The 23254-nt window shown below is 58.3% G+C and overlaps 2 protein-coding genes across 6 annotated transcripts; one reads left to right on the top strand and one right to left on the bottom strand.

The window, feature by feature from the left end:
- Positions 1-3232: 3232 nt before the first annotated feature.
- On the top strand, positions 3233-18643 carry TNIP1 (TNFAIP3 interacting protein 1). 5 transcript variants are annotated; one of them, XM_059483420.1, is made up of 17 exons: positions 3233-3252; positions 10415-10585; positions 11569-11691; positions 11978-12060; positions 14013-14204; positions 14373-14467; positions 14546-14627; positions 14864-14956; positions 15202-15267; positions 15526-15657; positions 15742-15870; positions 16147-16263; positions 16565-16690; positions 16979-17059; positions 17275-17469; positions 17714-17804; positions 18160-18643. In XM_059483420.1, exons 2-17 carry the CDS (start codon positions 10453-10455, stop codon positions 18183-18185), a joined length of 1764 nt encoding a protein of 587 aa, XP_059339403.1. In that variant the 5' UTR covers positions 3233-3252; positions 10415-10452; the 3' UTR covers positions 18186-18643. The 5 variants fall into 5 exon arrangements, with proteins under 5 accessions (XP_059339403.1, XP_059339404.1, XP_059339401.1 ...); XM_059483421.1 differs by lacking the exon at positions 3233-3252 and adding an exon at positions 4617-4740 and having other exon boundaries at positions 14867-14956; XM_059483418.1 differs by lacking the exon at positions 3233-3252 and adding an exon at positions 4617-4740.
- Positions 18644-19264: 621 nt separating this feature from the next.
- GPX3 (glutathione peroxidase 3) lies at positions 19265-22008 on the bottom strand. Its single transcript, XM_059483652.1, has 5 exons — positions 21766-22008; positions 20624-20777; positions 20336-20453; positions 20068-20167; positions 19265-19977 (listed from the first exon to the last, which is right to left on the bottom strand). The coding sequence occupies exons 1-5, from the start codon at positions 21853-21855 to the stop codon at positions 19756-19758; spliced, it is 684 nt and encodes a 227-aa protein (XP_059339635.1). The 5' UTR covers positions 21856-22008; the 3' UTR covers positions 19265-19755.
- Positions 22009-23254: the final 1246 nt, after the last annotated feature.

The raw sequence follows: 23254 nt of genomic DNA, 5'->3' as shown, positions 1-23254 counted from the left end.
TTTCAGCTGGAGCAGAAAACAGCTGGTGGTATTTTAATTGCTGCAAATACTCAGCACAGTCAATACCGCATTTGAGCACAGGTTATTTCAGCACCTGCCCCATGCTGGGGTTGGGTCTGACCTACAAAGAACCACAAACTGGCCTGAGTTCAACAGAGCTGCCTATCCTAAGGCAATGCCAGGAGGGTGATGGGATATTGTGAAGCACTAGCATGGCCTCTGGGACTCAATCATAAAGCAGCTTCATCCCTATCCCTGCAGCACCCCAGTCTCCAGAGGAAATAGACTTCATAACACCACTGTTCATAAACACCTCTGCTCCCTGCTCTGGCTCCAACCCACCCAATCTGAGAGCAATCAGTACAAATCTCATGCCTAACCTCTGAGATCAACAAGGAGGTGAGCATTTCAAAGAAGGCTAGGAAAGGAAGGGGGAAAAATCAGCAAGGCTGTGAGCAGGGTAAGGGCTGGAGGCAGGTCCATGCTGGCCATCCACACTTTAGCTTTCAGGGGTACTGCAGGGAAGAGCCTGGGATTTACACTTTGCACATTGCCCAGCAATGTCGGGGGCAAGGGCTCGCTTCCAGGCAAAGCCAAGGCCAGATTTCACAGGTTGCAACATCCAGAAAACCCCACTAGCCCATGTTTGCTGTTCAGAGAGGGCCGACCTCTGCTGTGAGTCAGCCACTAAAGATCCTCTTTGCTGCCAGCCCCGGGAGAGGAGGAGCCACAGAGGCACATGGGATGCTGGCCTAAATCCTTAGAACAATGTGAGCCCCTTCTGTCCCACCTGCCCTCTGAAGGGAGAAACCCAGCCTTCAGCCTTGGGAGGTGGAGAGCTGGGACTGGACAAACAGCTGAGCTCTCCAGGATTGTTCCCATATCTCTGGAGCAGCTCTACAGGACATGATGACTGCTGCTGAGCCCTGTTCTCAGGTATTGCAACTGGATGAGACACAGCCTGGGGAGAGAGGAAGAGGGGAAAATCCCCTCTGTGCCTATTGCTGGTTTCATACAATGAGATTCCAAATTATTCAAAGCTTAAGTCATGCAAGGAAATCCTCTGAGCAATCCCACACCTGGTTCCCACAGTTTTTGGCCACACTATGCGACTGCACCAGGTCCCACCACAGCCCATCCTGCTGGCTGTGAAGGAGGGAGAGGATGGCAGGAGGTGCTGATCTCCTGTGAAATGGGTAACACTGAGTCTGGCCTCACATGCCAGAGGCAGAGGAAGAAGAGAGCCCTCATTCAGTGAGAAGGTAAAGCAGTGCAGTATCCCTGGAAAGCCAGGGTGTGATCCAGCCCCCCATGAAGGCAGGGTACTGCAGAGGAGCAGTAATGTTGGTGGAGCAGGAATGTTCCCCAACACCTCCCCTCTCTCCTATCTTGATCCCTTCCACAGGCCCTTCTGCCCTCCCAGCAGCCAACTATCCCAGGCTCCCTCCCCTGCCTCTCCCTTGCCCTCCATCCCAGAGCCCTCCCATCCTGCCAGGTTAATTTGAGTTTCTGATTTGCATAAGCAGCAGATCACAATGTTCTGGAAATCCCCTCCTGCAGCCAGAGCTTCCTCCCCGCTCTCACAGCGTCACTGTCGGCCTCCTGCTTCCTTTCGCTGCCGGAGCACTGGGACACATCCCACCAGCACTGCACAAACAGCAGCCCCCAGCTGCTGATCTGAGAGGGATCCATCGGCAGAGCTGAGCCCTGAGTGGCCCTGGAATGCTGTGCCAACCAGCTGCATCCCCTGCCTGCTCTGCTCCTGCCTTGCTCCAGAGATATGGGACCAGCTCCAGGCACAGCCAGGTCCTGGCTGGCCCCGTCAGGGTTCAAGTGAGCTCTGTTTGCCCAGCAGCAGAGGGCAGGGGGGTTTCTGAGCAATAAGAGCTGTTGGGCCAATGCCACTTTGAATTCACATCACTGGGCCCACCCTGCTCACTTCAGAGTGGGATCAACTTGAAGGAAGCCAGGCTTGATCTGAGACAAGCAGGACCTGAGGACAGGGGAGTTCTACCACCCCCATCTGCAGCCTGTGCTCCTTCTCAGCCTGTTTCCCACAGCACAGCAGCAATCAGGGCATGTTCACATCAGTGAGCTGCAACTGAAGGTGCTGAATCTCTGTACCAAAAAAAAAACCCTAGTGTGTCAACGTGTCAGCTGTGAACACACCCTCACAGCCACACAGGCGTGCTCATAAACCACAGCTGCCATCAGGGAAGTCTTCTCCCCTGGGAGCATGGTGGGACCAAAGGAACGAGGAAGGACCAGCAGGACCAAAAGCCTTTCATTTTCATAGTGAAATTCATGCTGGCGTTTGGGCCAGCCTGAGCTGGCAACCTCTGGTAAAAACACAAAGAGCAGCTGGCTAGAGAGGTGGAGATACATCGAGTGAGGCTGTGCCATCCACAGGTTCCCAGGTGCAGGCAGACCCCAGACCCACAGCTCCTCACCCTCCTGCCCAGCACTCACTCTCCTGCCACCCAAACCAGATGGACTAAAGCCGAGCCTTCTTCAGGCCTTGCAGTTCACACCTGGCAAGTGTAAACCAAACACCCTGCCAGGTACAACTCTACCTGCTGGCAAGGAGCTGGGGAAGCTGGAATCAGCCTCTATAAAATAGAAACATTTAAAGCTTTGGTGTTTATTCCAGCACCAGCTGGCTCCAGCCTTGGTTCTGACCGCCAGTTCTCCTGGTGGATGGTTTCCAGGGATTCTCTGCAACCCAGGAAAACCAGCACCTGTGCACCTCCATCAACAGACCCAGCTCTTCCCTGCTCCCCCAGGAAGATGCATCCCATTCTGACTACAGATAGGGACAAGGATGAGATGGAAATACACATGGAACAACAAAACCTCTTGCCAGAGGCAGCAGTTTCTCTGAGGAAGAGCACATTTGCAATCCCAGTGAAGTTGCCCAGAAACCAGGCAAGGAAAATGATGTAACGAGGCTCTCCAGTTGTCCAAAAGTGAATCACAGCCTCTACGACAGCTCCCCCCCCTCCCCTTTTTGCTGACTAATACCTGACACGAAGGGCCCCTGGGAGGAGCAGCACAGGAGAGCCCTTTAAGTGGTGCCTGGCTCCCTATCAAAACCACACAGAGGCTGTCTGGGACCTCCATCATGGGGAATTCCCCTTCTCCATGCCTAAAAGTAAGCTCAGCTGGGCCAGCCTTCCTGCATTTGGGGATCGCAGGCACAGAGCTCCTGCTCTGAAGGGCTCTCCCTCCCCCAGCCCCTCCAGGACCCAGCTGGTGAGTAGCACAATGATATTTTGGTGGGAGATTTCCTGTGATGGAGTGAGGGGAAGGCAGGCATCTTTTGGGGTGCTGTAAAAACAAGCCACCCCTTTTGCTCCTCAAAGAAATAAGCAGGGTTTTGTTATTTCATGCAGGTTGAGGCATTAATTTATAGACAAGGTGTTTTTTTCGTTCTGTGGGACTGCATTCAGCTTTGAAGACAGGTTTTTGAGGGTTTACAGAACAGCACTGGGCCGCTTGTTGGGGTAAAACAAGTCTTTCAGGGAAGGGAAGATGTTGGGCATATGTGGGGTCCTGGTCTCTCATCCCCAGCTGAGACTTCAAACACGAGCACAAAGAGCACGTCAGGGTCCCATCAGGACTGAGCTCTCATAACCCAGCCAGGCTGCCAGGCTGACGTACTGGCAGTGAAGGGCCAGTCAGTAAAAGGAGTTTCTGGGGTTTTAATTTTTTCGACCCAAAACATCAAATCCCCAAGAAGTGGTGGAGCTGTGTGAATATAGCTGAGTAAGAAGCCAGGCCTGGGGCAGCTGGAAACAGCTCAATCTGCAGTGAAGGTCCTTGATGAAGCCAGCACCAGGTCACCTAAGGAGGACACGTCTAGAGCAACGGCAAAGAGCAGCACAGCTGCTTACAGTGAGACTTCTTCATTCCTGGTCCGTTGCTTTTATTTACATGTATATTTAATAAAAACCCACCACCTTCTCCTTGTGGCAAAACCAACAGGACAAAGAAAATCAGGTAGCTGTTGAGCAAGTCTCGAAGAGCAGAGTGAACCCAGATGTTCCCTGTGCTTGGTGCTCCTCTGGCTGATTTCGGTGCTCGACCACGGCACAACTGCAGCAGCAGCAGCACAGAGAAAAGGATCCCTGGAATACTCTTAGAGGGTGGAATTCCCTCATTTAACATTAACTTGGAGGCTCAGTGGGGAATTCTCTGTGCCTCAGAGGAACGCCAGCCTCGGCCAGCTGGCAGCACCGCGCTCCTCCTTCCCGGGGCCGAGGCCACCAGAGCGCTTCGGCACAGCCTCCCCTCAGCCATGAGGGGGTACACGAGGAGCCCCCCCCCGGCCCCGCCATTTTGTGTCTGCAGAAGCCGGGGGAGCCGCTGCAAGGCTCGGCCTCGCCGCTCCCGTGCCAGCGCAACCTCCCGCAGGAAGAAGGCGCAGGCCGGCTGACACCGCCCCTCAGAGCCCCGAAAAGCCGGGCGGGACCTCCGTGTACCCCCAGGGAACCCACACGACACAGAGACGGCGCCTCCGCCATGACGGGCACGGTCCCCAGCAGCTCCCCGCCCTCCGCTTTATAGCCCCCGCCGCGCGCCCATTGGCTGCGCCGCCTGTCCGTCAGGCTGGGAATTTCCCGGGGGCGGACCCGGTGCCGGTGCCGGTGGCGGAGCGGAGGGACCCGGACCGAGACCCCCGACCCCGATCCGACCCCGACCGCGATCCGGGCGGCGGCCCCGCCGTGGGGCGCACGGCAGGTGAGCTCGGAGCGCTGCGGGGCCCTGCCGCCCTCGCGGACAGGAGCCCTGCCCGGGGCACCGGGGGCTTACGGGCAGCGGGGTCGCGCCGCCCCAGCGAAGGGGCCCGGCCCGGCGGGAGCTGCCGGGATCGGGGGTGCGCCTTGCCCGTGTCTGGCCGGTTCTCGGGTGGTCGGGGTGAGAGCCCGGGAGGGGGCCGGGGCCGCGCCGTCCCCGGGGGATTGTCCCGGAGCCGCCCGGTGTCGCGGTAATGGTGCCGTGCCTCAGTTTCCCCTCTGCCGGGCAGGGCGGGGGACGGGCGGGCTGTCCGTGCTGCCGGCGGTGCCCGGGGGGTGCGGGTGGGGGTCCCCCGGCCCCCGGGCGGTGCTGGTGCCCGGGGCGGCCCCGCTCCTCCCTCGCCCCGCCTTGCACAACCCCGGCGTTTCCCCGGGCCCACGCCTCTGCCTCCCGGCTGCCCCCGGTGTGCGATCCCCCCGGGCAGAGCCGGTTCCTGGGCTCCCTCCAGGGGGGCGGCGGCCGTGGCCTCAGGTACCCCCCTGTCCGTGCTGTTTCTCTTTCCCTTTGACTTTTTCCCTCTGGGCCAACCGCGTGTGCCCGCAGCGGATGCTGATCCAGAGGTTCGAACAGCTGGAGTAGGGATGGCAGCATCCTCTTCTGTTGGGAGGGAGGCACAGCTTGTCTCCCCCTTTCCCCTCCCTCAATTCCATTCAAGACCCTCATGGAGGGCAGAGAGAAAAAAAACCAAAAAAAAACCCCAAAAGAACAAAAAACCCAAACAGAAAAGATGCTGCCTGTCGCTGCTGCGTTTGGGTGAGAGTAGCTCCATGTGGGACTCATGGGGATCTGCATCCCCTCAGAGATCTGGCTGTCCTGTGCCTGTGTCCCTGGCACACGGGTTGCCCCCTGTATCAAGAGGTCAAACACAGCCCTTTCCCTTGAGCAGGTTATTCCCATCGCTTGGGTGGGTTATTCCCAGCCCCTGGGGGAATGGGAGCTGTTCTGCTGCCACAAGCTCTTTTGGAGTGCACATTTCATGGAGAGCACCGTCAGCTGAAGCATTCCTGAGACTGGACTTCAGGCACTGGGGTGAATTCTGGAGACAGGAAGGCTCCAACCAGGCACGTCCTTGAGAGCTGCTTCTGTGGTGAGGTGAAGCAAGCAAGAGGAAAACAGGAGAGGCTTTTTGCTGCCTTTGGCATCGTTCCTGGTTCTGCAAGAAATCCCACGACGCCCTTTCAGCCCGACCTACGCCAGGCAGACCTATTTAGCACAGGGCCGTGGGTTGTTGCTTGCCAGCAGCTGGTATAAAACTCTCGTGGGTGGAGGAAACCAAACCATCTACTCTTGTGGCATTGCAGATTTTGTTTTAAAGCAGCAGTTCTTGCACTTTGGGTGGCACTTTGCTGGTGTAGCTTTGTGGTGTCACTATCTGCTATCACCTATCAGCTTGGTTGTTGCTGGCTGAAGCACACCAAGCTGGACAGGAGTAGCTTGGAAGCGAGGGAAAGGCTACAAGGAAAGGGGTGGCTGTGCCTTGTTCTGCTCTGGAGTGCTGTGACAAGCAGCCATGATGCTGCTGAGCTCTGCAGGGAGAAGTGGAGCAGGCAGGATGAGCCAGATGTCTTTGCAGCAGAAGACAGGGTCTTGCATAAATCCCCACCCCGTGCTGCCAGGAGAGCACCACCACCGTGCCTGGCTGCATGTCCTGCCTGCATTGAAGCCTGAGCCCATCCCGAGGAGCTCTGCAGCTGTGTGTGGTCAGCTGTGTTTGTAAACCTGGCAGACCCAGGGAAATGCTTTATTTTCCTTGTGAGCAGCCTCATCAGAAGCAGGTTGTTTCATGAGGCCTCTTTGGAAGGTGGGCTTTTGAGGCAAGAGTGGGATTTCTGGCTGGGGGACATCTTTAATACCTGCTGTGTTTTGGGTAGGTCTTTTGCCTTTCCCGCCCTCTCTTTGTGGCTAAACTGGCTGGAGAGCAGCACACTGCAAGTGGAGGTTCAGACCTTTCCCTTTGAGACCTGAGCCTTGCAATACATGCTTTTCCCTTCTTTTATTACTCCCAGCCCTGTGGACTGCAGTGCCCAAAAAGTCTCATTATTGCTGCCTCCTAAAGCAAACTCTACTTTTGCTTTCCTGCAAATTAGAGCAGTCCAGGAATGGTTTTCCCTTGTCTGGGAAGCTGCTGGAGCCCTGTGTAGAAGAAAACCAGTCTGGGGGCTACAGTGTTTTCCAGTAAAATGATGAAACAAAGAAACAAAATCACTCCATGTTGTCTGTGTGGCTTTTGCTTTCCCTCTGAGGAGGCAGGCTGGGGACCCAGCAGCCCCAGCCATGGGAAAATTATGCTGGCAGCCTGCAGGGATTTGCTTTCACCTCCTGTGATCCTGCTGCGGAGGAGGCTTCCTGTGAATCTTGAGCACTGAAGTAAGGAAAAACCCCTTCTCTTTAGGGGGTTCCCATCGTAGGATGGGAATTGAAGGGCTGCCAAGCTCTGGGAGGCTGCTCCCCACCTGGGGTCACTGCCCAAAGCAACCCCCCAGCAGTGCCAGCCCCCTCCTGCACAAGCTTCACATCCTAAGCCTTGGTATCTTCAGTGTTGAGTAATTTCAAAGTAGGAATCACATCTTTCTGCCACTTCTGCATGGCTGGAGCAGTGATGGCTGTGGCAGTGCTGCATGTTGTTCTGGGTGACAGCAGTGACAGCTCCAGCTCACTCCCAAGCCACAGCACAGCTATTTAAACACCGCTCTGCTTTCATCTTTGCCCATGAGTCTCCTCTGCCAGTTCACACTCTCATTCTCTACTTTTGCTGAGTTGCCTTAAAAATTTGCTACCTAAAGGTCTTGGTGTCCCACATGGAAACAGCAACGCCCACAGGTGCCCGTCTGGCAGCCTCTGACAACGGCTGGGCACGGAGCCAGTGAGCTGCAGCCACGGTCTGAGCCTGGCCCTCGGGCCCCAGGGCTGTGAAATATTGTCAGATCACCTTAGGAACTGTTGACTGGCGAAGAGGGAAGTGTTCTCTGGTGGTTTGGTGGTTTCTGCTGGAGTTTGTAGTAGTTGTGTTTTCTTTGCGTATCTAACCACTGCTAGGTGCTGGTGTATGGTCTCTCTCTCCTCCACTTTTGTTTTTATTGAAATGAGATTTTTCACTGTAAATCTCACCTGTCAGAACTCTTAAAAAAAATACACAACAAACCAAGACTGGGATTGGTGACTTGGTCTCTGGACCCCATGGTGACCTCTCTGTATCAACAGTGCCTTGCAGAAATTGGACTGTGCCTTCACTCCAGGAATACCCACCCTGTTCTCAGTGGTGGCCTGGAATGCTGTGGAAACCCCTCCCTCTTGCTGGCTATTGTTTGTTGTGAATTTGTGGCTGGTCTGTGCTAGGGTCAGCTGGAGATAGTCCAGTTCCTCTCTGCAGCTGTTGTTTGAAAGCAGCTCCTGTGGTCCCTTTGCTACAACCTCCCTGGCAGGGTACAGACCTTGAGTAGAAAAGTTCTTGATAGAATCTTGAGAACAGGGAATACCAGAGGCTTGCAGTGGCTCCATCCAGCTGGGAGAATATGGGATCACTGCAAGTGCTGTGCTGTTTGGCAGGGTGGCCAGTGCAGCTGGACTCTGAGGGATTCCTGCAGGGGTGCACAGGGGACAGGCACCTCCCTTGTGCTATGGGACAAGGCAGAAAACCTCCAGGTTTTGGGTCTGGCATTAAGAGAATGAGGACTGGTATTTCAGGCTGCTTCCAAGCCACATGGGGAGATGGTACTGCAGGAGAGGGCAGCTCTTCCCTCTTCTTCATCCTCTTCCTACCTTCCCTGACACACACGTGGGCTCATGCTGGTGCAGGATGCAGATGCCCCACAAGGTGGTCACTGCAGGGTGGGTTTGGTACCCAGCTCCTCCCAGAGCCCCAGGTCTGGAGCAGCATGTGCTGACTGGACAGCAGTGAGAAGCAGGCTCGGGTCCCCAGCCAGCCTGTGGCACTGTCCCCATCCTCTGCCAGGCTGGCCAGGTAGTGTGGACGCAGGTGATGGCATTTCCCAGCCACAAGAGTCCCACTGGGCTGCGTGCTGGCCTCATCCAACCTGGCCCTGATCACTTCTAGGGATGGGGCATCCACAGCTGCTCTGGGCAGCCTGTTCTGGTGCCTCACCCCCTCACAGTAAAGAATCTCTCCCTTATACCTAAATCAAACCTGCCCTCTGTTTAAGGCTGTGACAGTGCTGCCATCTCTGGGAACCACAGCTCAGAAATGGCCCTGGCTCTTCCACAGCTTCCTGTCAGCTGCTCTGGGCTCCAGGAATAGCCTCTCCTCAGCTCACCCCGCACCACACAGCTGGGCAGCTCCCAGTGGCACTTCCAGCTGCTTGGGATGGGGTCACTGGCTCCCCATCAAGGGGCCAGAGACAATGGAGGGCTTGGCAGCACCCACGGATGGCAGGAGGATGATGAGAGGCACCAATGCATCTCCCAGAAGCAGAGAGCTGCTGAGGCCAGGGCTGATTCCCTGTCGCTGAGGCAGGCATTAATTGCTGTTCCAGTTGTGGATGCTGCCAGGTGACAGCTGTCATCTGGAAAGTCCCTGCCGCTCCCTGGGAGGCAGGTCATCCAAACTGGAGATCAGCCTGGATCACTCATGGTGTGAGCATTAGTCTGAGGCTGAGGCAGTTTCGGGTACAGACTACCCCCTTCTCCTTTCTGAATGCCTCCTCTCCTGCTCACCAGCTGTCTTGGCTGGGACAAGAGCCCCTTGGGGTGCTCCTGTTGTGCCCCCAGGCAGCATCCCAGCTTCAGCTAGCACCAGGACCTACTCAGCTGCTGCTCTGCTCCGTGTCCTGACAAGCTGGCATCAGGGGGGATAGGTCTGATAAGTTGTGCTGTGATTCACAGCTGCTGCTTTATCCCCCCAGGAGATGGGTGAGACCTGCAGCCAGGATCCTGCCCAGCTGTCCCCAGGCCAGACTTCAGCAAGGGGGAGGCCTTAGGCCACCCACAAGTGCAAGGGATTGGAAAAGCAGTCAGCATCCTGCTTGTGGGTGTTTTGTCTCCTTGGGCTTTGCTCCCAGCCTGGCTCATGCCTGGATGTTTCCTGTGCCCAATTCAGGAACCATGCTGCTGGCAGCCAGTTTTTCTGGCTGAGCAGGAGGACAGAGTAGGTCACTGCCTAGCTCCTAGGGCTCATCCCCAATACTGCCCAAATGTCCCTCCAGCTGCTGGTTAAGGCTTTTGGAGTTGCAGACACTGCCTGTCCCCAGACAGCCCCTGACAAGCCTTCATGCACCCCAGAAATACCGTGTGTTGAGCAGCATGCCCCGGTGACAGTGCCAGGTTTGGTCTGGTGTGGGTGAATGTTGCTGAGCTGCATCTCCATCTCTCCTGGCATGCAGCAACCACGGGTTGCAGATTTCTCTGTGACTGCAGTGCCCTGCATGGGTGAGAGCCAGCCCCAAGTGGGGCTGCTGGTGATGCCTGCTCGTGTGACCGCTCTCATGGCCATGAGTCACCCCACACGTTCTCCCCAAGCAGGGCTGCAGGGGAAGTGCCTTCACCTGGCTTACTTGTTGGCTGGCTGGCAGGCAGTGAGGCACCAGCACAGCACCCCAGACCCCCGCAGAGTTGTGACCAGGGGAGATAGAGAAAGGTGACACCGTGCTGCATTGCCTTGCAGGGATGCCTGGCTGGGAGGCAGGTGACTGAACAGCAGGCATGGAAGGGAGAGGACCTTATCATATCTATGACCCTGGTGGGGGCTCAGAGGAGGATGGATGCACGGCCCTGGAGCGGCTGGTGGAGGAGAACGCCCGCCTGAAGGAGAAGATGCAAGGCATCAAGTCTATTGGTAACTGCTGCGTGCCAGGGGGATGAGATCTGCCTTTGGGACAGCCCAGCCTGTGCCCACAGAGCCAGGGCTTGCTTGCTTGCTTGAGGAAAGGTGCTTGTAGGAGCTTGGGGTCTTGGCACTGGGGCAGCAGCAGCAAAGCTCTCCCTGTCCTGGAGGGTTGAGCAGGATGTCTGAGTTTTTTCACATGGCAGTGCTAAAAGAGCAAGAATTTTGCTGAACTTCTGGGGTGTTTAATGCTGGAATAAATGGCTGGAAAGAAAAGACAAGTGCTGAAGCGAGGACAACTCCTTGGAGTTCATGGGTGCTGGGACCAGTTCTGCTTTTGATGAAAATCCTCACCTCCTGCAAACCCTGTTGGGCCAGGGGCTTTTCCCAGGTGTTTCTCAAGGAACCTGCTGTTGAGTGCTTCCTGTGGCAGCAGGAACATGCCAGTGTTGAAATGTTCCAGCTGAGTTGTGCCACCCTCTTTCTTCTCCTTGTCAGCCTTCCCCCACTCCCACCCCCAGTTTTGCTTTCTGTCTCGTGAGCCAGCTTCCTCCTTTGAGTCCTGCTTCTGCAGCCGAATTTCCACCTGCCTTGTGATTCCTGTTGTGTCACCATGCCCTTACCTGGGACAGGGACTCACTGGTGTGACAGCAGCCCCCCCTCATCGAGGGAGGATCACATTGTTCATGGCAGACCCCAAAGTGGGGAGGTTGGACCTGTAAGTCCGCCACTCAGGCTTAAATTTGTCTCTTCTTGGAAGCAGAGGAGAGCCCCAGTGGTGCCTTCTGCCTCCTGTAACCAGTGCTCTGTGTGTCAGCATGAGGATGTCTGACACCAGTGAGCCGCTGATCCAGCTTTGCCGTTGGATTTATCCCAGAATAGTTGTTTCCAGATGAAGAAGGACTATTCTGGGTGCTGCTCCAGCCAAATGGGGTTTTTAAGTACTGCAGGCCCTGGGGGAAGGAGGCTGAGCACCCTTCTGTTGCCCACAACAGGAGAGCTTCTGGAGGAGTCCCAGGTCGAGGCATCCAAGCTGCGGCAGAAGGCAGAGGACCTTGTGAAGGACAATAAAATGCTGATTGGATCATCTTCCTTGGAGGACTTAGTGGAAACTGGAGGTAGGAGATGTGAGGCTCATGGGGGAGGAATAACCTGATGGCTCAGAATCCTGAGCTTGGGGGAAGGGAAAGGCTGTGCAAGAGACTTTAATGACTTCTGTGGTGTATCAAACCACTGCCATCCTCCCTTCTAAAAGGAGGTTTCTGTCCCATCCCCATAGGCTGGGTAGAAATCATCCATCAGTGCCTGAGCTTGCAGGGGTGTGCTGTCTGCATCCCTGGGCTGGGAGGAGGGAGGCTCTGCTCTCCAAAAGGCTCATGGCTGCCTCCTCTCCCCTCTCCACAGCCGTCGGCCCCGATCCCAGCTTTGCACGGGCAGCCCCGGGCAGTGCCCAGCCGGACGTGGAAGCACAGAAATCACCTCCCACTGTGAGTCTGCTGAGTGTGGAAGCTGGTGCTGGCATGGCTGCAGAGTGAGGCACTGTCCATCTCATTAAAGCAAAAGGAGGAAGCCTTTAGCCTCTAGAAACAGGGAGGAACCTGGAAGGAGGGGTCAGCTCCCCTGCTGCACTCCTGGTGGTTCCTCTCTTTGTGTGATGGGCATCCTGGGCTGCCATTCCCTGGGGAGCTCTGACCTGGCTGCCTCCCCTTGCAGGGATCCTCCTCAGGAGTTTCAGATTGCTGCCATCCAAGCACAGGGGTTTCCCCAGGAAGGCAGGAGAGCAGTGAGTGGCCCTGCTCCCTGCAGGATTTGGTGTTGGCAGCTGGGAAGCTGAGCCAGTGTCAGGGGTTTGAGAGTGTGAAGGGCTTCAGCTCTGTACCCAGGCAGGCACCAGCAGGGCTGGCTGACCCATGTCAAGGAAGCCCTTGGGCAAAGCACAGAGTGGGGATAAACTGGGCAAGCGTCCTTCCCCAGACACAACTGGCCTGGGTGAGGGGTCAGTGAAGCAGCCCCGGCCATATGGGGACACCAATGTCTGCAGATGCCACATGACAGTGACAGAAGAGCTGTGACAGCCCAGGTAGCTGTCAGTGATGCTCTGATGTTCTGCTGGTGCCCACACTGGGTGGAAGGACCAGGCCTCCAAGCCCTGTTATTGTTGACAGGGTCTGCCCTAGCCAAAGCTCTGTGTGCTCCATTTGCTGCCACCTGAATGCCCTCCTGACTGTCATTGCCCCATCCTGTTCTGGTTTTTTGTGTGCTGAAATGGAGGGGAGAAAGGATGGGGAGCCCAAGGGCAATGAACATCAGCTGGCACCAGTAAGAGGACATGCTCTCATTGCACATCCTATTCTCATTGCCCAGAGAGACTCTTGGAGGGGTTGGGTCTTACTGGACACTCCTGGGATGCAGCTGTGAGGTGATGGAGAGCAGAACGGGATCTGCTTGGCCACCAGCTGCTGGTGCCTGAGCCAAGTCCAAGTCGTGTGCCCACACCTGGATTCTCCCAGCTTGGGTCCTCACTGCCTCCCTTGCCAGCAGACATGGTGGGAGGAGCTGGCTGTGCTGTGCCCCACACACACTCTCCCACAGCAGGTTTGGGGCTGTAAACTCCAGGGTCAGGGTGCTGAGGACACACTGGGCTGCCCCTGTGGTGCAATCTGGGGCATTCCCACAGGCAGCAGGTGAGTCAGCGGGGCTGGGAGTGGAGCAGACATAGGTGTGCCAGCACAACCCCAGCTCCTCCCAGCAGTCCATGTGTGCCAGTGGCACCTCCTAGGCTATGGAGGAGTTAACCAACCACACCAGAGGAGTATAAACCTCCTGGAGACACTCCCCATGGGCAGGGTGCACCCTGACACTGGTGGGTGTGACCTGGACTTTCCCAGGCACTGTTTAAATCTGGTACATCACCCATTTGGCTGTTACCTGCCAAAGGTCTCGGGTTCCTGGTGCCTGGCATGCCACAGCAGCAGGGAGCACAGAAGTAGGACAGGTGGGAGGAGAGCATGGGAGTTGGGGTAAGACCACCACCCCTTCCAGCACTGACCAGGATTTATGTAGAGAGGACAGTCTCAGGAGCTGGGATTTTTAGTCTTGATGCAGATGGGAAGAGCTCAGGTGGAGGAGACCAAGGGTGGAGATGCCTCCACTGCTGACAGCGATTTGAGAGTGTGTTCTGCCCAGACTGCCAAGGGGCACAGGGAATCCATGAGCTGCTCCTCCACCCAGGGACTCGGTGTGCCATACCCAGCAGCTGGGAATCAGACCTTTACAAAGCTGCCACAGTTTTTCAGCATGCTGAGAGGTGCTGCAGAGTGTCTTGGTGCTGGCCCAGCTCCACACCACAGCCCTGCATGAGACATGAAGTTGATCTGCCCTAAGAAGAACTTTACAATGCTCCTTTAGCTGCTCTGACCACACTTGATGCCATTCCCAGGACTTGGAGCAGGCCCCGAGCGAGGATGCCAACCTGCTGCCCCAGCTGCAGCAGCTGGAGAACACGCTGAGTGGCTGTGCCAAGGAGGCCAGCAAGGACCAGGTCTTTGTGCGCATGGGCTACATGGCCTCCGAGCTCAAGCGCTTGGCCTCCAAGGTGCACAAGAATGAGCAGAGAACGTCCTTCCTGCAGGTGAGCAAGGCTGGCACTTCATGCAGATTATCCTTGTGGTGTTTTTTCCCTCCAAACCCCTCATACCCACCCTGAGGTGGACCCCCATGTCCTTAGCGTGGCTTGGTGGGAGGTGTGGGTGGCCCAGGGCTGGCCATGGTCCTCACACTGGCAGTGTTCACCCTGCAGACGTTGTGTGAGACGCTGCACAGTGAGAACAAGGAGCTGCGCACCAAGCTGGAGCATGACCTGGAGCAGAGAAACCAGGCTCTGGAGAAGCTCAGGTGAGGATGGGCTCTGTGGATGGGGACAGGGCTGCCCTGGAAGCTTCTTCCTGCTGACCCATCTCTTCCTGCCCACAGGTGTGAGAACCAGGAGCTCCGGAGGATGGTGACACTGAGCAGCCAGGACAGTGGGAAGAGGGAGGCTGCTGAGCAGCAGCAGGTGAGGAGGCAGCATCTCCTTGGAGAGGGCTGGGAAGGAGGCAGGGAGCCCGCTGACACTTCAGCAAAGATGGCCTCATTTTAATCGAGCCCCCAGTTTGTCCCAGTGTGACCAGCAGGACTTTTCAGGGTCTCAAGGGGATGGGGGAGGCAGTGGGAGGGGAACTGGCTCGAGTTTAGCCGGCCTTGGGCACAGCCTCCACAAAAGCCCTGAGGGTCCCCCCCGTGCGCGTCCAGCAGAGCGGGGCCATGGTGGAGAAGGCGCCGGGCAGAGAAGAGCTGGAGGCCAAGGAAAAGAAGGTGAAGATCCTGGAGCACCAGCGCAGGGAGGTGAGGACCAGGCTGGGAGGGAGGCACCACTAAGGAGGCGGGGAGTGGGCAGAGTGGGCACAGGGCTGGGATGGCACCAAGAGACTGGGGCAGGGCTTCAGAGCTGCAGGGAAGCACTGCTGGAGCTGGGATCTCCATCCAGCTGGTCCCCAAAGTGCTTTCATGACAGGAGTCTGCTGGGGACCACCACAGCTGGTTCATAGCAGGATTTGGGCTCCTGTTCAGCCATCCCTCTCTCCCTGCAGCTGCTGGAGGTGAATAAACAATGGGATCAGCATTTCCGCTCCATGAAGCAGAAGTACGAGCAGAAGGTAGGGCTGGGTGCTCAGGGCTGGGTGCTTGGGGGGCACATTCCTGCTGGGTGCTCAGGGCTGGGTGCTTGGGGGGCACATTCCTGCTGGGTGCTCAGGGCTGGGTGCTTGGGGGGCACATTCCTGCTGGGTGCTCAGGGCTGGGTGCTGTCTGTGGGCACTCAGAGGAAATGGTATAGGGAGATTTGGAGGCTGCCTGTGCCTCCTTTCCCCCAGTGTGGATCCTTTGAGGCCAACGTCCCCACTCCCTCCTGGCAGGTCACAGACCTACACCAGGAGCTGGCTGAGGCCCGCAGGGCAGTGACCGAGCTGGAGTCGGAGCGGGAGCAAAAGCAACGGGATTTTGACCGCAAGCTGCTCCTGGCCAAGTCCCGGATCGAAACAGAGGAGGTGAGTCCCTTGGGAAGGGTGACAGGGAGCTGCCAGCCCTGTTGTCCTGCCCTGGCTGATCTCCCCCCACCCTGGGTCCTGCAGGCAGAGAAGGAGAGGCTGGCCATGGAGGTGAGGGACCTGCAGCAGAGGATGCGGTTCCTGCAGGAGCAGCTGGCTCCGGTCACCAGGCAGCGGGAATACCAGGAAAAGGAGATCCAGAGGCTGAACAAGGTGCACTGCAAAATGTCTTTAATGTTCTCTAGTCTCTTCACCTCTCTCAAATCCAAAACTGACCCTGATAACCCACTCTTGCCCAGGCAGAGACTTATATCAGGTCCCCCACATCCCTCTAGGCTCTGAGAAAGGAGGGTTCAAGGAGAGTCTGTTGTCCTTCTTGCCCCTGCCCAGTTATACCCACTTCCCATGCTAGGCACATGCCCAGGGTCCTCCAGTGGCATCTTGGGCACTGAACTTGCTCTGACCCTGCTCCCCTTTCTTTCTCTCTAGGCACTAGAAGAGGCTCTGAATGTCCAAGCCTCTCCACCACCCATCTTTGCCATGGAGCCAGCAGGGAAGCTGCCACAGCAGGAGCTGCTGACCCAGAATGAGCTACTCAAGCAGCAGGTAGGTCAGGACACAGAGCCACTGGGGACAGACAAGGAAATGCATGTCCTGAATTTCCAAGCAAAGAGCTTTGTGTGCCAGCAGCAGCTGGGCAGGTGTCAGTGCTGGGATGGTGGGGTTGGGGACCCAACTCAGCATCCTCCAGGCATTCATCTGGAAGGACTGCAGCCATGGGCACTGGAGCCAGCCCACAGGGGCTTGGCATGGCTGGTGGAGTCAAGGATGGCAGCACAGTGATGGGGTTGCTTGGGGGAGGTGTCTGCCCTCAGCCAGGTGTACCCACATTCTTCTTTCCTGCCAGGTAAAAATTTTTGAGGAAGATTTCCAACGGGAACGGAGTGACAGGGAGAGGATGAATGAGGAGAAGGAAGAGCTGAAGCAGCAGCTGGAAAAGCTGCAGAAGCAGTTGGTCCTCTCCAACAACCAGGTGAGCAGTGCTGGGTGCTACTAGCAGCACTCTGGGAGCCCTGTGTCAACCCCATGTGTCTCAGAAATGCTCGCCCCCTGTGTCACCTAAGAGTAAAGGCTGAAGGACAGGAAGGCCAGAGGGGTTTTTTGCTTGTCACTGCCAGAGAATCTCCTTTCATCTCCTCTTTCTGCATCTCTCCTGGGGGTCTGATGGGGGGAGATTGGTGCAGACATTCCCTCAGCAACCCTAACTCATGTAGATGGGGGATGGCAGGGTGGGCTCTGCACTAACCCCTCTTCCTCCCAGCTGCGAGCCTCCAAAGACGATTGCCAGAGGGAGAAGGAGGAGAAGGAGAAACTGAAGAAGCTGCTGAAACAGCACAAACAGGTAGGGATGGGATGGGATGGGATGGGATGGGATGGGATGGGATGGGATGGGATGGGATGGGATGGGATGGGATGGGATGGGATGGGATGGGATGGGATGGGATGGGATGGGATGGGATGAAACCTTCCTTGGGCAGAGGGGCTGGTGGCTGTAGGTGATGGGTGATGGTGGGCTGCCCTTGGGATCTCCCCATCATCTGTCCTGGCTCCTTGCAGGCTTCTGGAGAAAGGCTGCACGCCGAGCCAGGCCCGGGGCCGCTGGGCCCAGCGTGCCCCATGTACCAGTACCAGTACAGTCCCCCCATGGCTCCCCCCATGTACCACGGCTACGAGGAGTGGCAACAGGTCCGGTACCCACCAGCCATGCCTGGCGAGCACACGCAAGGACAGAACTTCCACCATTTTCCCCCGGTGAGACTCCACCTCTGCCAGCAGGAGGGGGAGCAGAGGGTGACGTGTGGGCGGGTCTGGGGCTCCCTGCCCTCCAGGGCCACTGAGTCCCAGAGCAGGGAGCTGAGCAAGTGTGTGCTGGTGGCATGTGACTGCTCAGCCCCTTTCCTCCCCCTCCTTCTCCTCTTCACACGTTCGGTCAGAGTGCTGCCTGATGATTCACATGGCAGGTAATTCCCTGTCTCTGTTCCATCTCCTCCCACAGCCTGAGTACCCCTGGCGCCCGCCCTGTGCCATGGCTCGCAGCCAGAACGCCCAACCAGTGGCTGGGGTGAAACCAGTCCCCAAGGACTTGGGTAAGGCTCAGACCCTCCCTGACAGGGGTGCTCATCCTTCACCCTGAGACTTTAGGCAGTTGGCTAAACACATGGGGGAGGGATGGGGCCACAGCTTTCCAGGCAGTGGCCATTTTCCCTTAGCCCCCACCTCTCATCAGCTGATGGGATGATTTTGCCATGGGGTTGGTGCCTGCTGCATCCCTGCCAGCATCCCCACAGCACCTAAAGTCAGGCTGAGCCCAAACAGCTCATGGAGTTATGGCAGTTGGTGCTCAGGGATAGCAACCATGCCACAGCTGGCATCTCTGCTGTGGGGCTTGTGTGAGGATGAAGAGCTGTGCTTACCCTGTGCCACCCCTCTCTTGTGTCTCAGAACAGGCAGGTCCCGGATTGCCCTAACGTCAAGGACCAGCCACGCTCTGACACCAGAGGAAGAGGAGTAGGGTGTGTGTGTGTGCCCGTGTGTGTGTGTCCAGGAGCTTCCTCCGGCCGCCAATGCCTGTGCAAGGACATGTGCTGCACGTGGGGGGCTCAGCAGCGCCTTCCCCCAAGGATATCATGAAGGAGAGACTGAAGGTGCCATCGTGGTGACAGCCAGCATGGGGTCAGTCCCCTGCAGCCATCCCCTTCCCCACGAGGAGCCAGGCCTGGCCTGGCAGCGCTACAGACCCGAGCCAGTGGAAGAGGAGCCAGTGTTTGCCAGGAGCTGCCCAGAGCAGAGCCCCTGGAGGAGTGGGGAACAGCGGGGACTCTCCCGGTGGTGGGAGACCCCACACTCGCAGGCAGGTGCTGGCCGCAGCCGTGGCCCGGCCTGAGGGTGGTTGGTGTCTTCGTATTTATTTAAGGACTGAAGTGTGCCTGAGTCCCTCTGGTTTTGTCCTGGGCAGTCTCTGGGGAGGGAGAGAGGGAGGGATACCAGGGCTGTTGGTCCCCGTGTGCTTGGAGACAGACTGAGTGCAAGGAGACCCCAACCCTTGCTTGGGCACCCCAGGATCTGTTGCCCCAAGTGCGTGCCCCCACCTCCCTCTGTGTGCTGAGCCCAGCCCCTCAGCCTACCCTTTTCTGCCCCCCACCTCTGCCAGGGCAGGGAAGCCCCTGCTGCCCCCTCTGCCTTTCCATGCAACAGTGGCCTTGGGGACAGTCTTTGACATTGCACACAGCAAATCTTGCTCCACGAAATAGGTCTGGAGAGGAAAAAACAAACACAACCCAGTTTCTGTAAGCGTGGCTGTCACAGGTGTGACAGCAGGAAGCACAGGATTCCAGTATGCTCCTCACTGGGGGTTGTCTTTGGTCCTGCCTCCAGCCCTTTTTGCCCACCTGTGCTCTGCACTCCCTCCCCATCCTGTCCCCAAATGCTGGGCTGTGATGATAATTCTGTGGAAAAAATTGAGTTTCTCCAGCCTGGCACTGCTACCCCCAGGCTGGCCACTGTGCCCCCCACTCTACCTCCCCTACCCCTGGCCAACACGTGGGGCTGCACATTTGCAGAGCCTTTATTTGGTGTTTCTCTGGTGGGTTGGTGAGGGGCTGGCCACCCCTGCCCAGGAAAGCAGCACGTCTGTGTGCCAGGAGCACGGGCAGCCTGAATGCACTGAAGAGCTGCTCCGTGCTCGGCACGCTCAGGCCGGGCCCGCCCCAGCCCGGGGCTTTCGGGCCAAGCCTTCATGGAGATGTGGTCTCCTCCAGGGACAGCCAGCCCCTGCATCCTCCCACTGCCCGGGATGGTGGAGAGGAGGGGGCAGGCTGGAGATGTCACCACCAGGGGTGGAGGTGGGACACAGGGATATTGGAAGTATTTACTGAGGTTTCTGCCATGAGATCCTCAGCCCAGCATCCTGACTGGGGGGTGCCAAAGGAGCAATGGAGGGAACAGGGCGTGATTCCTGCTGCTGGGGAGCATCTGGGGAGGGAATGGAATGGGAAGCAGCCGGGGGGATGCTGGCCCTCGTGCCAGCAGCCCGAGGCTCTACTGGTCATCGTGGTTTTCCTGCTGCCGCCGCCTCAGGTAGGTCATGATGTTGTTCTTCACGACGGCGATGTTGGTGCGATGGTACCAGCGCATGACAGGCACACCCTCGGGGCTCACCAGGAACTTCTCAAAGTTCCACTTGATGTCATGGATCCGCAGAGGCTCCCAGAAGAGCCTGTTGGGGTTCCCAAAGTCCTCCACCACTGGGGGACAGGCGTTCTGCAACAGGGAGCCAATGGATCACTGCTTTGCCCCTCCGAAAAGCAAACTGGGTCTGTCCCCCTCATCTCCCCTTGCCGTAGCACCTACCTTCAGGAAGGTGAAGATCTTTTGCTCCTTGGCCCCGTTCACATCCCCTTTCTGGAACAGCTGGAAGTTGGGAACAAAGCCACCTCCTGGCCGGACATACCTACAAGGCGGGGAACAGGATGTCGTGCAATGGACAGCTCTGGGTGCTCGCACAGGGGTGGTGATAGGTCCCCAAACCCCTTGTTTGGGTCCTGAGCCAGCAGCAGCTGCAGCCTGGGCTCCCACTCCTGGGGGAGAGGTGTCCCACAGCCCCCACCACAGCACTCACTTAAGCGCAGGGAGGATCTCTGAGTTCTGGCCAGGTTCCTGCTTCCCAAATTGGTTGGAGGGGAAACCGAGGACCACGAGCCCCTCGTTTCTCAGCTCATCTTGTAGTGCATTCAATTCTGCATGCAAGGAGAGCCAGAAGTGGGTTAACAGAGGGCTGGGCACACCTCCACACCTGCAGTTACCATCTGGGACCATTCCAGCTAGGCCGGGCCTTGGGGAGCAGGCATTAACCCTTTCCCCAGCTCCCTGAAGCACAATGGACCATGGGGCCCTGCAGGACCCTTACCAACATACTGCAGTGTCAGGCCTCAGTATGTGGCTACGTTGACAAAGAGCACAGTCTTCCCCTTGTACCTCTCGAAGGGGATGTACTCGTCCCCATCGATGGTCAGGGCCCCGTAGTTGTAGATGGTGTCATTCACCGACGGGTAGCAGTCCACCTGTGGGGCGAGGAGCATCCTGTGGCAGCGGGCTGGGGGCTGCCAGCCACCCCCCTCCCCGTCCCCAGGGCCAGCAGGGCAATGGGGCCAGCCCTGCTGCGGGACAGCTGCCAGTGTTGTGTCCCCTGCCCGGAGTGCCGCTGGCAGCAGCCGCGCTGCGGCGTGCCAAGGTCGCGCTGCCGGGACGGGCTGGCTGGGGCGGGGGTCTGGCTGCAGCTGGGGGATGTTTGCCGAGCAGGGAGCAGCAGGAAGGCGAGTGGCTGCAAAACAGCCGGGACACGGGGGAGGCCAGAGCCAGAATGCCGAGGCTGTGGGCAAGGGAACAGGACCCACCAGCCCTGGGGGACAGCGGCAGGGCAGGGGGTGCCGGTGGGATGGGGAATGGGCCGGGAAGGGTTGGGCTGGAGCAGCCTCTGCATCCGGGGCCACAGGGGTTAACCCAGAGGAGCCCCCTCCTGTCCCCTCCAGGGTAGCCAGGCTCAGCCCAGTGCCACCGAGGGGCTATTTTGGGAGCTGGCAAAGGGTGAAATCACAGGGGTTGCACTCGAGGAATGAAGGCTCCGTGGGGCTGTGGGGTCCCTGTGGCAGGGTGGGGAGCCTGGCTGGGGGGTGACGGTGCCCCTGCCCGCTGAGCTGTGGGGACACGGTGGGTCCCACACCTTCCCGACATGGGGGAACCCACCCGGACATTGCAGGGGGGAAAGCCCCCGTGCTCTGCCCCGGGGAGGTCACTTGGGGGACACAAGGCTCTGTCCCCCTTTGTCCCCAACTCCAGGACAGCGATTCTTGGCCCTTGGCAGGAACCAACTCAAACTGTCCCCGTGATCCAGGCACCGGGATTGCAGGGGGAAGGAGGGGGACTCAGGGGGACACCGTGTCCCTCCCGTGCCCCGGGGAGTCCTGCAGAGAGCCCGGGGAGCAGGCGCGTCCCCAGGGTGTCACACAGCCCCTAAACCGCCCGGACCGCCCCGTGTCCCCCTGCTCTTACCTTCTCCCTCTCCTCACTTCGCCCCAGCTGGACGAGCCCAGCCAAGAAAAGGGGCACAATCCAGCTGCTGCTGCGGGAGCAGCGCCCCATGGCTGCGTGCGGGGTGTGGGGTGCCAGCACCCCCCGACAGCCCGGGGCCAGCGGCCGGGACAAGCGCCGCTGTCGCCTGCTGTCACCTCGGAGCCCGGCGGCGGCCGAGAAATAGCTGCGGGCTGCGAGGGGGGAGCCAATGGCCGGGGGGGGCCGGGCCGGGCCCGCGTTAACCGTGTGGGCTCTGGGACGGACACACGGACACATGGACAGACACCGCCCGGGGCTGGCATCCAGGGGGACACGGGGCAGCGGCATGTGCCCAGGGTTTATGCAATGTGTCACCCGAGCCGGCATTAAACCCGCGGGGTGGGGGAGAGATACCGGGGAAGGGGGGACGGGGGGAGAGGGGAGAGGTGCCCCATCCTGCCCAGGTCACCCAGCCAGGTGACATTTCCCCCCCAAGAGCAGCACGGACCAAACCCCCCAGCAGCAGCATCGGGGTTCGCTGGGTGCCCCCAATGGCTGCTTGGGCTGGGCTGGGCTGGGGAAGGCTGGGGAAGGCTGGTCCCGCTCCTCTCCTGTGTGCCCGGTGAAGGAAGGCGCTGCCAGAGGCGTCTCCGGAGGAGGATCCCTCCTGCCAGGGGCTGTGGCTGCTCGGTGACCCTGCTGGGGTCAAGGGCAGGGCACTGCTGGGTGTCCCCAGGGACAGGAGTTTCCAGGGTCCTTACTTAGCCAAGGAATGTGAACATTTACCCTGGGCTGTCTCCAAGGAAAATATTCGTGGTGAGGAGTAAATTCCCTGAAATCCCCCCCAAAATTATTCAGTGGGATAATTAACTGGCTGGAGGGGAGCTGGGGGAGTTGGTGTTTTGGGGGGAGGCTGGCTAGCTGTGGTTTTGGGGTGGAGGACAGTGTGGGGTGGCAGGGGGTGAGCCCTGGGGGGACCATGAGTGCCAGCAGGAGCTTTGGCTTTGCTAGAAAGCAGGGTCAGCCCTGCCTCCATGCTGTCACTGAGCCAGCTGCCGGAGATGCCACCAAGGAAGGGGAGTGAGGCCAGGGGTTAAGAGGAAGCTGGGAGCAATCTCCCAATCTGTGTTCCTCACCAGAAGGAACATCATGTCCTGGGAAAGGCTGGTGGTGTGAGGCTCCAACTGCAGCCTCAGCTGGCGTGGGAGGGCTGGGGGTGGGGTCCATCTCCCAGGCACACAGAGAAGCCACGGAGCAGGGGAGCTGTGGGGTTTCTCTGTCACTGGCAGCATTTCCCAAAGCTTTAAACCTGCCCTGCTGCTGGGGGAATGGCTTAGCTCTGCCCTGCCTGGAGCCCAAGCAGTGTGGGGTGTTCCCCCAAGTCCGGGCAAACCCTCAGGGTGCTCAGCCACTGCCTGGGCATTGCACAGAGCCCATCACAACATGCCAAGAGCCCGGCCAGCCACAAGGGTGCTCCAGGTGACTCTCA

This window comes from Ammospiza nelsoni, chromosome 16 (genome assembly GCF_027579445.1).
Source record: "Ammospiza nelsoni isolate bAmmNel1 chromosome 16, bAmmNel1.pri, whole genome shotgun sequence".
Taxonomy (NCBI): Eukaryota; Metazoa; Chordata; class Aves; order Passeriformes; family Passerellidae; genus Ammospiza; species Ammospiza nelsoni.
Note: the sequence above shows the minus strand (reverse complement) of the source record. Positions and strands in the feature narration are given on the sequence as shown.

Excerpts from the sequence above, each read along its gene's own strand:
- TNIP1 (XM_059483420.1), top strand. The coding sequence starts at position 10,453 with ATGGAAGGGAGAGGACCTTATCATATCTATGACCCTGGTGGGGGCTCA. Across the intron at positions 10,586-11,568 it reads GCAAGGCATCAAGTCTATTG|GAGAGCTTCTGGAGGAGTCC; the intron begins GTAACTGCTGCG and ends TGCCCACAACAG. Across the intron at positions 11,692-11,977 it reads GGACTTAGTGGAAACTGGAG|CCGTCGGCCCCGATCCCAGC; the intron begins GTAGGAGATGTG and ends CCCTCTCCACAG.